Source organism: Homarus americanus, unplaced genomic scaffold (genome assembly GCF_018991925.1).
Source record: "Homarus americanus isolate GMGI-L3 unplaced genomic scaffold, GMGI_Hamer_2.0 scaffold31957, whole genome shotgun sequence".
NCBI lineage: Eukaryota > Metazoa > Arthropoda > Malacostraca > Decapoda > Nephropidae > Homarus > Homarus americanus.
Window position 1 is genome coordinate 25,000 of NW_024725347.1, and position 12,418 is coordinate 37,417.

Consider the following 12,418-nt stretch of genomic DNA (forward strand, 5'->3'; position numbering starts at 1 on the left):
CCTTGGGAAGGCCCCTAGAGGCACCCATACCCACTGACAGGATCCCTGGGGTCGTAGTTGCCCCTGGGAGGGCTCCTGGGAAGGCTCCATGAGGTGCGGCTGCCCCTGGTAGGTCCCCGGGGGTCGACGCCGCTCCTGGGAGGTCCCTTGGGGGCAACACCGCCCTTGGGAGGGCCCCTAGAGGCGCCAATACAGTTTAGCAGGGGCTCTACGGTGGCAGCTGCCCCTGAGAGGGCCCTTGGGAAGGCTCCTAAGGGCGCGACAGGCCCTGGGCGTGCTTCTGATGGCGCCACCACCACTAGGACGGATACCTCTGCCCTTAGGAAGGCCCCAATGGGTGCCGCCCTCCTTCACGGGCCCTAGCCGTCCCTAGAAGGGGTTCTGGGGGCTCTGCTGTCCCTGGGAGGGCCGCTGAGGGCGCCACCGCTTGAGGGGTCCCTGGGGCACTGCCACAGCAGTAAGAGCGCCCCAGGGACGCCATCGTCCTTGGCAGGGCCCCTGGGAGGGAACCTGGAAAGTGGATAATGCTCCTAAGGAGAAGCCCTAGGGGCACATCCACCCTTATGAAGGCCCTTAGTGGCGCCACCGCCCCTGGCATAGATCCTGGGGGCGATCCCGCCTGGCATGGATCTTGAGGGCGCCCCCATCCCTGGGTGGGACCTTGGGGACACCTCTGCTCCTGGGAGGGCCCGTGGGGCGCCTCGGCATGTGGGAGGGCCTCTGGGGTCACTGCTTCCCCTGGGAGGGACTCTGATGGGCGCCATAACCCCTGTATGGGCCCCTGGGGTGCTGCTGCCTCTCGGAGGGCCCCAGAGGGCGCCGCTACCCATGTGTGGGCCCCTAGGTAGGCCTCCCCATCTGGGAGGGCCTCTGGAGGAACAAACGCCCCTGGAAGGGCCCCTGGGGGCACTACCGCTCCTTGTCGGGCGACCTGGTGGCACCACCGCCCCTGGGACGGCCCCTGGGGTACCTCTGCACCTGTGAGGTCCCCTGTGCGTGTCGCTGCCCCTGAAAGGTCCCCTGGGGAGCCACCGCCACTTGGAGGTCCCGTGGCGGTTCCGCTCCCCCTGGCAGGGTTTATGGACACCTCCGCCCTTGCAGGGCCCCTGTTAGCGCCACCGCCCTTGGGAGGTCCCCTGGAGGCACCACTGCCCCTGGGAGGGCCCCATGGAGCACTACCACCCCTGGCCCGGCCCTTGGGGGCGCCACCTGCCCTGGAAGGTCTTCTGGGGACACAACCCCGCCCTGGCAGGAAACCAAGGGACGCTGCTGTCCGTGGGAGGGATCCTAGGAGCAAAGCCGCCGCTGGCAGGGCCTGTGGTGGCTCCAGCGCCCCATAAGCCCTTCCAGGGGCAATGGCGGCCCTAGGGGTCTTTCTTAGAGGGCCAGTGACCCCAGGGGCCCGCCCAGGTGTTGCCGCACTCTCAGGGCCCCTCTGAGGGTAAACTGTGACCTCATTAGCCCTGGCAAGGTCAGTAATGCCCCGAGGGTCCCTTCCAGGCGCGTCGGTGCCCCCTGGGGGCTCTCACAAGAGCGGCAGCGACCCCAGGGGCCTTGCCAGTAACGGTGACGCACCAAGGGGCCCGGCCATGAGCAGAGGCGCACCTAGGGGCTCTCACAGGGGCGTCAGCGCTCCTAAGGGGCCGTCTCACGGGCGGCTGCGCTCCCATCGGCCTTACTTAGAGGCAGCGGTGCCCCCTGGAGACGTTCCAGGGACGGCGAGTGCCCAGCAAGGGGCGATGGCGCCCATGGGAGACCTCCCAGGGCCAGCAAAGGCTATCCCAGGGGCGGTGGTCTCCCACAGGGGCCCTTCCAGGGGTGATGGCACCCCCAGTAGCTCTCCCATGGAAGACCTCATCCCCAAAGACCCTCCTACAGATGGAGGCTCTCCTATTTGCCCTCCCAGGTGCTGTGGCGCTCCCAAGGGCCTTCCCTATGCGGAGGCACCCTAAGGGGCCCTCACAGAGCGGGAGTGCCCCCCCCGGGATTCTCCTAGGGGTAGCAGCTTGCCAAGGGCCCTCCCAGTGGCTGTTGCATCTCCAGTGACCTTCCCAAATGCGGAGGTGCCCTTAGGGGCCCTCACAGGGCCAGTAGTACCAATAGGGGGCCTTGCCAGAGGTTGCAGCGAGCCCAAGGGCCCTCCCAGGGGTGGTGTCGCACTTAGGGGGCCCTTCCAAGGGTGGCAGCGCCCCCAGGGGCCCGCCTAGGGGTGACGGTGCCTCCAAGGGCTCTCCTTAGGGGCAGTGTTCTCCCACGGGTGCTGCCTGGGGCGGTGGCGCCCCCACGGACCTGCCAGGGGCCCTGCCAATTGCACTGCCGCCACAGAGGGTCTTTCCCAGAGAAGGGGCCCTCCCAAGGGCGCAAGAGCCTCCAGGGGTCCTGCCAGGTGCGGTAGCGCACCCAGGGGCCCTGCCAGTGCCTTTGGCGCCCTGGAGCGCCCTTCCACGAGTGCCAGTGTCCGCAGGGGTCCTGCCAGGAGCAGCGACGGCCCTCTCAAGGACCCTCACAAAGGCGATGGTGCCCCTCGGTTCCGCTAAATGCCCCAGGGGCCCTCCCAAGGGTCGTGCCGGGTACCCTCCCATGGGTCGTCGCGACCCCCCGGGGCCCTTCTAGATGTGGAGGCACCCCTAGGAGCCCACACAGGTGCGGCAGCTCCCCCTGGGTCCCTCCCAGGAGAGTAGGCGCCCTTATGGGCCCTCACAGGGATGGCAGCCTTCCCAAAGGTGGCAACGCCCCCAGCAGCCCCCTTTAAGGTTGGCGGAGCCAGTAGAGGCCCTGTAAGGGGCGTTGTCGACCCTAGGGCCTTCCAAGGGATGGAGTCGTTCTGATGGGCCCTTACAAAGGAAGGGGGCGCCGCTAGGAGCCCTCCCAGGTACTATGGCGCCCCCAGGGGTCCGACCAGGGGCGACGGTGCACCCGGGTCTCTCCATATGGGCAGCGGCACACCCGGGGGCAGCAGCGCTTTCAGGCGATCTCCCAGGGTCGGTGACGCCCCCAGGGACAAGCCCAGGGGTAGCTGCACCCTCAGAGGCCTGCTGAGGGTCATTTGCTCACCTGTTGATCGCAGGCCACGTTACACCCATCTATAGGTGAATTCCCTATCACCCAGCTCTCCATCAGAACATTTTTTCTAATATTTGTCTCCACGGACGTGCGTGGGCATCCATCACGACCTGGCCAATTACTTAACAAAATCACCTCATCATATAATTCGTAGGTGTATATTATTACAATCACCGGGCGACCATCTGTAAACAAAGGTACAACTCCTTACACTCTCAGTCATGGCTTAGGTGTTAAATACATCACTAAAAACAGACATTCCCAAGGCATCGGGAAGGATGGGGTTTGTCAAGACAGGATGTAGCATGACTCTGGGGACACCACCTTCTCTCCCCTCCTCATCCTTGTCCACCCGGCTGATAACGGCAAGGTTGTCGGCAAGTTCCCAGTTCCCAGTGAGATTCATTTCCTCATAGGAGTTGTAAGTAAACACCGGCGCTGCTCCCCATCCCTCAGGTACAATACACCGCTGGTTATTGGCTGCTCCTGACGCACCTGATGCTCCTGGCACACCTGACGCACCTGACGCACCTGACGCTCCTGACGCACCTGATGCTCCTGGCACACCTGACGCACCTGACCCTCCTGAAGCACCTGACGCTCCTGACGCACCTGGCCCTCCTGATGCACCTGGCCCTCCTGACGCTCCTGGCACACCTGACGCACCTGACCTCCTGACGCACCTAAAGCTCCTGACGCACCTGGCCCTCCTGATGCACCTGGCCCTGACGCTCCTGGCACACCTGACGCACCTGACCCTCCTGACGCACCTGGCCCCTCCTGATGCACCTGGCCCTCCTGACGCTCCTGGCACACCTGACTGACCCTGACCCTCCCTGACGCACCTAAAGCTCCTGACGCACCTGGCCCTCCTGATGCACCTGGCCCTCCTGACGCTCCTCTACTTGTGGACCAGGTAGCGGTGGGGGTGTTGCCAATTATTTTTGTGCACCACCATAAGCGATTTTCTTTTGTATTGAATAATGGTAGAGACGGTAATGGTTGAGACGGTATTGGTAGACACGGTAATGGTAGATACGGTAATGGTAGATACGGTAATGGTAGAGACGGTAATGGTAGATACGGTAATGGTAGATACGGTAATGGTAGATACGGTAATGGTAGATACGGTAATGGTAGATACGGTAATGGTAGATACGGTAATAGTAGACACGGTAATGGTAGACACGGTAATGGTAGACACGGTAATGGTAGATACGGTAATGGTAGATACGGTAATGGTAGATACGGTAATGGTAGATACGGTAATGGTAGATACGGTAATGGTAGATACGGTAATGGTAGACACGGTAATGGTAGACACAGTAATGGTAGATACCGGTAATGGTAATGAGATACGGTAATGGTAGACACGGTAATGGTAGACACGGTAATGGTAGATAATGGTAGATACGGTAATGGTAGATACGGTAATGGTAGACACGGTAATGGTAGACACGGTAATGGTAGACACGGTAATGGTAGAGACGGTAATGGTAGATACGGTAATGGTAGACACGGTAATGGTAGACACGGTAATGGTAGACACGGTAATGGTAGATACGGTAATGGTAGATACGGTAATGGTAGATACGGTAATGGTAGATACGGTAATGGTAGATACGGTAATGGTAGATACGGTAATGGTAGATACGGTAATGGTAGATACGGTAATGGTAGATACGGTAATGGTAGACACGGTAATGGTAGATACGGTAATGGTAGATACGATAATGGTTGAGACGGTAATGGTAGATACGGTAATGGTAGATACGGTAATGGTAGACACGGTAATGGTAGACACGGTAAAGGTAGACTTGGTAATGGTAACTATATACATTAATTACAAAATCAGGCTATGCTAAGCCAATCAGTTTTTGTTGCTGCTTGGAGGGGTCAGGTCACTGTTGTGGGCAATCTGCTTGTTGAAGGTCAGGTCACTGGTGTGTGGGCACGCTGCTTGTTGAAGGTCAGGTCACTGGTGTGTGGGCACGCTGCTTGTTGAAGGTCAGGTCACTGGTGTGTGGACAAGCTGCTTGTTGAAGGTCAGGTCACTGGTGTGTGGGCATGCTGCTTGTTGAAGGTCGGGTCACTGGTGTGTGGGCACGCTGCTTGTTGAAGGTCAGGTCACTGGTGTGTGCATGCTGCTTGTTGAAGGTCAGGTCACTGGTGTGTGCATGCTGCTTGTTGAAGGTCAGGTCACTGGTGTGTGGGCAAGCTGCTTGTTGAAGGTCAGGTCACTGGTGTGTGGGCATGCTGCTTGTTGAAGGTCAGGTCACTGGTGTGTGGGCATGCTGCTTGTTGAAGGTCAGGTCACTGGTGTGTGGGCACGCTGCTTGTTGAAGGCCTCCAGTCTAACTCTTGATTGGCTAATCTCTTCACTCACCTGTAAGTATTAAAGAGGTAACCTTAGTCATCAAACACTTTACTTCACAGTCGTTCAACACTTTATTTACTATCATAAAAAAAACGTATAGGAAGACCAATAAATTTTAATTTATAAAAGATCTTAACAAACCTGGAATGTTTTAAGAAATACAAACATCGCATGTAACTATATTTCACGTATGGAACTTGACGATGTTAAAACTATTACTTATTTGGTTGTGGACTAGTTGAGTGTGAAACAGCGGGGAATTTGACGAAGTTTCGAATCTCGGGTTTAATTTTCGTAAATAATTATCAATTTTATTTTCGCTAATGATGGCTAGAAGTAATTGGAGATAACGAATGAGATTATAAATGACGGCCAATCACGTATCATATCATTTCTGCCATCCAGTCGATAAATAAATACGTGGGTGTTTTTCATGTGAATCAGTAAAGCGAACCAATGAATTAAAGAATCGAAGCATTTCAAAGCTTCGACACTCACGACTCGCCAGAACTCATTAAGGTGTGAGTAACGGCGGCGTTAACATCTGTGTGTGTGGTGGTGCGTGTGGTTGGACAGTATTTGAGGCAACGTTTGATCGCTATTTCCTGGATTTTACGTTCGCTGTTTGTGGATTACCTCGTGTTTGTGGCGTCGTGAGGACTTCCAGGACTCTACGTTGTGGTTATTAGCAGTTGAGTGAAGGTAAGGTGATAACAAGATGTGTTGTTGTACTGTGGGGTCCAGGGGGGAGGAGGCGGTAGTGTGGCTCTCCGCCGTGTGTACAGGAGTTGTGGATGTGGTGGCTCGGACAGATAATACTGCTATTAAGATGGCTATTAACCAAAGTTAGCATGTGGTATAGATAGATAATACTGCTATTAAGACGGCTATTAACCTAAGCTAGTATGTGGATATATGAATAAAATCCTAGAATTAGTATCGGTACATTGTTGTTGCAGTGCGGGGTACTTATCCTCCTGTACTGGGACCTTGATTTTGTATCAATTTATTGAGTAAAAATAATACATACATACATACATACATACATACATACATACATACATACATAAGGGTTATCGGCCTGGTTATGTCATGTTAAACACCTTGTTCAGTTGAAGTTTTTGTGAGGGTAAGAGTGGTAGGTATCGTCACCGGGGCCCATATGCTGCTAGTGCTGATGTAAATTATGTAATGGGATCACTAACCAACATTTCCAATATAATTATTTGCCCTTGATAGTGTAGATACCTAGCGCGTCACTTGGATCTTGGGTTGTATATCGTAACGTGCGTATTTCTCTCCCACAAGTCCAGGGTTCGAATCGTTTCTGGTTTAAATGTATGTCTGACGTAGCACGATTTCCGGTTTTCGCCTGCACCAACATTGGATAAACTAACCACCCAGATGGCTGGTGTCCCGATATCAGGTGTTCTTATATATGGTAAACAAAAATACTCAGCCTTTGGATACGCCCCTAGTAACTACGCCCCTGGTAACTACGCCCCTAGTAACTACGCCCCTAGTAACTACGCCCCTAGTAACTACGCCACTAGTAACTACGCCACTAGCAACTCCTCGTGTATTATCATTTTATATTTAGCCTTTCATCCAGAGGTTTGCCACTGAGGGAATTAGTATGACTGAACGTTCATAAAGAGTAAATAAGGAACTCTGAGGTAGGTTATTATTACACGGGGGCGACACCATAATGTGGGGTGAAATGAAACCTAACCTTATCTCACCCCTGTAAATCAAACCAAGTGTGTCTGTAGTGATGATGAATTGTCTTATTATAACTGGGGATCATTCAGCAGCATCAATCATCATCATTATTCATCATCACCATCATTATCATTCATTATTTGTCATCATTCATCATCATCGTCATCATCACCACATGTACGCCATCATTATCGTCATCAGTCATCATCATCATCAACCTCATCATCATCATTCATCATCATCATCATCATCATCATCACACACACCACACACATTACCACCCCTGAGCCCTCTCCCCCGCCCGCCTTCACTACCAGCAGTGTCAGTTGGTACAAATTAATGGTTATTTCGGTTCGTTTACGCCATTTTATAGATTTTCTCATAAGAATAAATATATTGTAATATACCAAATAAAAATCTTTGTTTGGCATATGTAATAAATTCTTATTATCTACCTGATATTACGTGTAATTTATTCAGAATGTATTCATCATGCAGAACCTCTACCTGTGGGAATATGTCAACCTGTCGTTTGTATCATGAGTTCTGAGTGGCTGGTCACTACAAAGGAAGCACTGAATCAGGAGTCGAGCTTGGAGCCACATTTCTCTGAACCATCTGTGATTTTTGTTGATCAGCTGAATAAAAAACGTTTCCCAGTATTTCCTGCAGAAGCAACTCAGTTTTTCTGTCAGTGAGCATTTACATGTAATATCTGGTCCTTATCATTACAAGAGCGTCGGTTAGATAGAAGTTTCGATCGGGTGGTTCAGTGTCTGGGAGTCGAGCTCTCAGTTGTCACTTTGGAAGGTATCAGTATTTTCTTATGGTGTCAAATTAAGCAAAACAAATATGGCCACGCCAGCCATCCGATTAAGTGTTATTACTAAGGTTCGCAAGTGACGCTTTATATCATGTGCTTCAACACCACAAGAGCGTATGTTCGCACTGGAGATGGTTCAGTGTGTGATGGAGATGTGGATGAACGTTAGACGAGGGACAGCCAGACGTGGAGGGAGGGAGCCGGCCAGTAGTGAGATGGTTGTGGCGATTAGTGGATGTGTGTCGGAAGTTAACGTTTACAAAAGGCTCCTAAATTAATACATCCAGTTGTCAAGGATTAAAAAATACAGACGCCATCATGTGTGTGTTGGTGTTGAAAAATATAAGGTATGTCGCTGTGTATATTTCCCTTACAACTTATTTCTCTCTCCAATCTCCGTCAATTCGATAGCCCATTAATTGTATGGAAATGTTGATGACTGTGACTTAATTATACTGGATGATCTCGACAGCTTCACTGGGGTAGAAATCCATTTCAACGTGATTTGGTTGTAGGAGCTCAAGGTTAGGTACCAGAACAAGGCGACGACCCACGCTGATTAACCCGACCTTCTCCCCAAGACCATTACCCGGTTTAGCATCTATACGGAGCCCTTTAACACGGCTTTAGAGGATTATGAACATTAGATTAACACCTAATCGTGTCCATTATCAAACCTCATAAGTGGTTGTTCCCAGTCGGCGTAATAGAGATGTCTCAACTGTGTACATTATGCCTTCAGTCTTCATTGGTGTATTCATAAGTAAACAGCACTTTTAGGCTAAAACGTATGTAACAATATAAGCAACTAACCACTCAGCGCAGCCAAACTCAGCTCGACATTAGCCATCACGTGAAGATCAGGCACCCAATCAGGTTTTACTTGTTATACACAGAAGTGCCACTTTGGGTGGGGGGTGGTTGTTAGGGCAGTTAATCTTCAGGTGATATAAGATGGGCTGCTGTGGTGGTGGCGGTGGTGAAGTGTTTATAGTGGTGGTGGTGGGGAAGTGTCTGTGGTGGTGATGGTGTGGGTAAGTGTTTGCAGTAGTGGTGGTGGGGAAGTGTTTGTGGTGATGGTGTGGTTAAGTGTTTGTGGTGGTAGTGGTGGTGGGGAAGTGTTTATGGTGATGGTGTTGCTAAGTGTTTGCGGTAGTAGTGGTGGGGAAGTGTTTGTGGTGGTGGCTAAGTTTTTGTGGTGGGGAAGTGGTGGTGGGCTTTCCACCTTGCCGAGGCTGGTTTGTGGCTTAACCGGTGACAGACGTCTCTCAGTCCTTCAGGGGCAAGGGAGGTTAGAAAAGCTAAGCTAAGCTGGTTTAAAGTGCGACCCAAGGGAATGTGCTGTTTTAGGGTTTGTTGGAGGGTCCCTTCAGGTCCTTGTGTTGCCCGGACCTACAGCCTAGAAAACAGTGCGTTAATGTTCGAAATAAGGCAAACAGAGTATTAGCTTTATATATAAAAGTGTAAGTAATAAGAGTGCAGATGTCTTATTGCAACTTTATCTCGCTCAAGTCAGGCCTCACCTCAATTAAGCTGTTCAGTTCTGGTGCCCTTATTATAGAATGTGTTAACGCTCATAGGAGCGTTATTGGTTTGATGCTGGAGAAATAAACCCTCAACGTTGACGCGTAACATATAATTCAGTCAAAACCTGTCAAAGAACAATTCACATATAACAAATGTGGTTATCTCAATACACATAGTATGAATAATACAATCAATATACAGTACATAGCCTGTTAACATCTCAAATATAACTCACATGTTATAACTGTTGATAGATCAGGAGACAATTTGTATAAAATGATCAAATTACAGTACATAAATATACTTATTAAAGTTATTTAGGATGTCTTAGAAGATTCTAATACTTCACGATCACTCACGTTTTAGGGTCTAGTGGTCTGAACCAACGTGTTGTCTGTTCTGTAGAAATCGGTAGACTGCCCTCGAGGGCAATCGCAGCCTGGAGGCGAGGGCCATCTGTTTCGTATTAAAACACCTCGGCAAATTCGTCAGCAAATTCGTCGTCAACACTATATCTCGACTCTCACCCTCTCTCTCGCCTAGTTTATCTTACTGTGGCGGTAACAGAATGGATATCAATTCACTGGAGTTGGTGCAGCAAAGAATGACGAAAATGATTCCGGGACTTAAGAAAATAAGGAGTCTGCAATAGGCCAGTTGGCCTGTGCATGGCAGCTCCTGTCGAGAGTTCCTTTTAAAACTTTCCAGCGTTCCAGCACTTACTACAAAGTTGCTAAGCTTGTTTCACTCGTCCACCACCCTATTTGTGAACCAGTTCCTTCCTATCTCCCTCCTAAACTTATCCAACGTAACTCCATTGGTACGAGTCCTATCCTGCTCGGATATAATAAGAACTTTATCTATATCCCCTTTATTGATTCCTTTCACCCACTTAAATACTTCTATCACATCTCCCCGCACTCTTCGTCTTTCTTGGGAATGCAAGTTTAGTTTCTTTAACCTATCTTGATATGGATGGTTTTTAAGTCCCGGAATCATTTTCATCATTCTTCACTGCACCGACTCCAGTGAATTGATATCCATTCTATAATAAGGGCACCAGAACTGAACCGCATAATAGAGGTGAGGCCTGACTGGCGCAAGATATAGTTGCAGTAAGACCTCTGCACTCTTATTACTTACACTTCTAGATATAAAACCTAATACTCTGTTTGCCTTATTTCGAACATTAACGCACTGTTTTCTAGGCCGTAGATCCGGGCTTACAAGTACCCCTAAGTCTCTTTCACAAGTCGACTTCTCTAGGTTGATGTTGTTAAGGCTGTATACATTATAAGTAGCCTATTTGTTTTGAAGGACGGTTTTGTTTATCTGACTTAGTCCAGGTGCTTTATTTTTAAAACTGGTTATTATGTTTGTTATGTCTTTTGTGGTGATTGGTGTGGTTAATATGTCTGCACTGATTAGTATGTTGAGGTCTATTGTTCTTGGTGGTGCCATTTCTCTGTGTTTAGTGTAAGGTGTGTTGTTACCATCTGTTCTGTTACTCTACAGTAGTTTCTGTTTTCTTCTTCTGAAAATCAATTCCTTGTCTGCAGATTCTGTAGCTTTTACCCCGTTGTCATCTGTAAGATGGTTGTTATCTATGGAGTTAGTGCCCATTAGATTTTTTATTTTACTCTAGAAGAGTTTTGGATTGTGATAATCGGCCTCTGTGTTTGTGATTAGCTGGTTCCATTTGTCGTTGTGTGATTGTTTACATATTTCTTTCAACTCTTCCTTTAGGTTTCTGAAAAGAGTTATTGTTTCTTGGTTCCAGCCTTGTGTATTTGTATGTTCTAGTAAGTTATTCAGTCTTGTCTGGATTATCTTCTGTTCGTATGTTAATTGTGCGTGGGGTAGTGTACGGCAAGATGATTTGGGGGTGTTGTTTTCCGTGGCTGTGGTGACAGTCCGTGGAATGAGCTGCAGGGCCTATATATTGGAGGAGAGCCGGCAGATGACCTCTCCTAATTAACACTAAACCGGTTAAATCTGGACGGCTGTGTCTACCCAGGTGAGGGGTCATGTCGCCGGTCGGTAATGCTTCCTAATTATTCTTCATATTACCACCCGGGTGTGTCTTTAACCCGGTCATGTCGCCGGGTTATGCTAATCACGTGGCGGTGAGGACTGGGTCAATGAGACTGACTTCTCTTGGGTCATGTCTGGACAGCTTGTCCAGCTGTAGTTTCTTGAGTAACACGGCCATAACGCCGGATTAACTCAGGTACCTTGTCTGTGACCTCTCCTGGGTCAGGTCTTACTGTCACTGTAGGGTGTGTCAACCTGTGTGGGTTACCACGTGGGCATCTTCTTACTGTTACATGTGTTGTTCTTCTCTGGGCTGTAAGCTATGGTCTGATAAACAATTATTACACACTACTATCAGCACAATTGGTACTCGGAAAAAAATGGCACAGGAAAAAATGGCACAATTTCTATACTAGGAAAAAAGGCACAACAAATTTCACTTCGAACTCACGAACCACAAACGAACTTATGAGCTAACGAGCCTGTGTTTGAAGCTATCCAGCGTATTTGAGTTAATGATGATATTCGGTAACTTGCTATATCACCTTTGTTTAGCCCTGACTTCCATTTATACATCTTGATCATATCTCGTGTTTTAGTTTGATACATTTGAAAGAATCCCTTGGGGTTTGACTTCGCCTCCCATGCTATATTCAGTTCATTATTCCTCTTTGCTTTTCTTATCTCGGTCTTCACCCTACTGGCCATTACTTTATAACAATCTCGGAGGTAAACTTCACCACGATCTATTCTCCTACCTATAGCCTTCCTTTGTCCATTTAGGGTCATTGTTGTTTGATCTGAGTTTTCTATATGGTATGTCCTGCCTTTGTGCATTAAGTAACTCATTATTTAAATTGTTGTGGAACTCG

General features: G+C 49.5%; 2 protein-coding genes across 2 annotated transcripts; one reads left to right on the top strand and one right to left on the bottom strand.

The window, feature by feature from the left end:
- Positions 1 to 14: 14 nt before the first annotated feature.
- On the bottom strand, positions 15 to 1,458 carry LOC121864801 (basic salivary proline-rich protein 2-like). The gene is made up of 3 exons (XM_042363967.1): positions 1,454 to 1,458; positions 355 to 1,343; positions 15 to 250 (listed from the first exon to the last, which is right to left on the bottom strand). The coding sequence occupies exons 1-3, from the start codon at positions 1,456 to 1,458 to the stop codon at positions 15 to 17; spliced, it is 1,230 nt and encodes a 409-aa protein (XP_042219901.1).
- Positions 1,459 to 1,478: 20 nt separating this feature from the next.
- Positions 1,479 to 1,952, top strand: LOC121864802 (basic proline-rich protein-like). The gene has a single exon (XM_042363968.1). It carries the CDS (start codon positions 1,479 to 1,481, stop codon positions 1,950 to 1,952), a length of 474 nt encoding a protein of 157 aa, XP_042219902.1.
- The last annotated feature ends 10,466 nt before the right edge of the window (positions 1,953 to 12,418 follow it).

Coding starts and splice junctions, on each gene's coding strand:
- LOC121864801 (XM_042363967.1), bottom strand. Junction 251..354: donor TCTAGGGACGGCTAGGGCCC/GTGAAGGAGGGC, acceptor TCGCGCCCTTAG/GAGCCTTCCCAAGGGCCCTC.
- LOC121864802 (XM_042363968.1), top strand. CDS start 1,479: ATGCCCCGAGGGTCCCTTCCAGGCGCGTCGGTGCCCCCTGGGGGCTCT.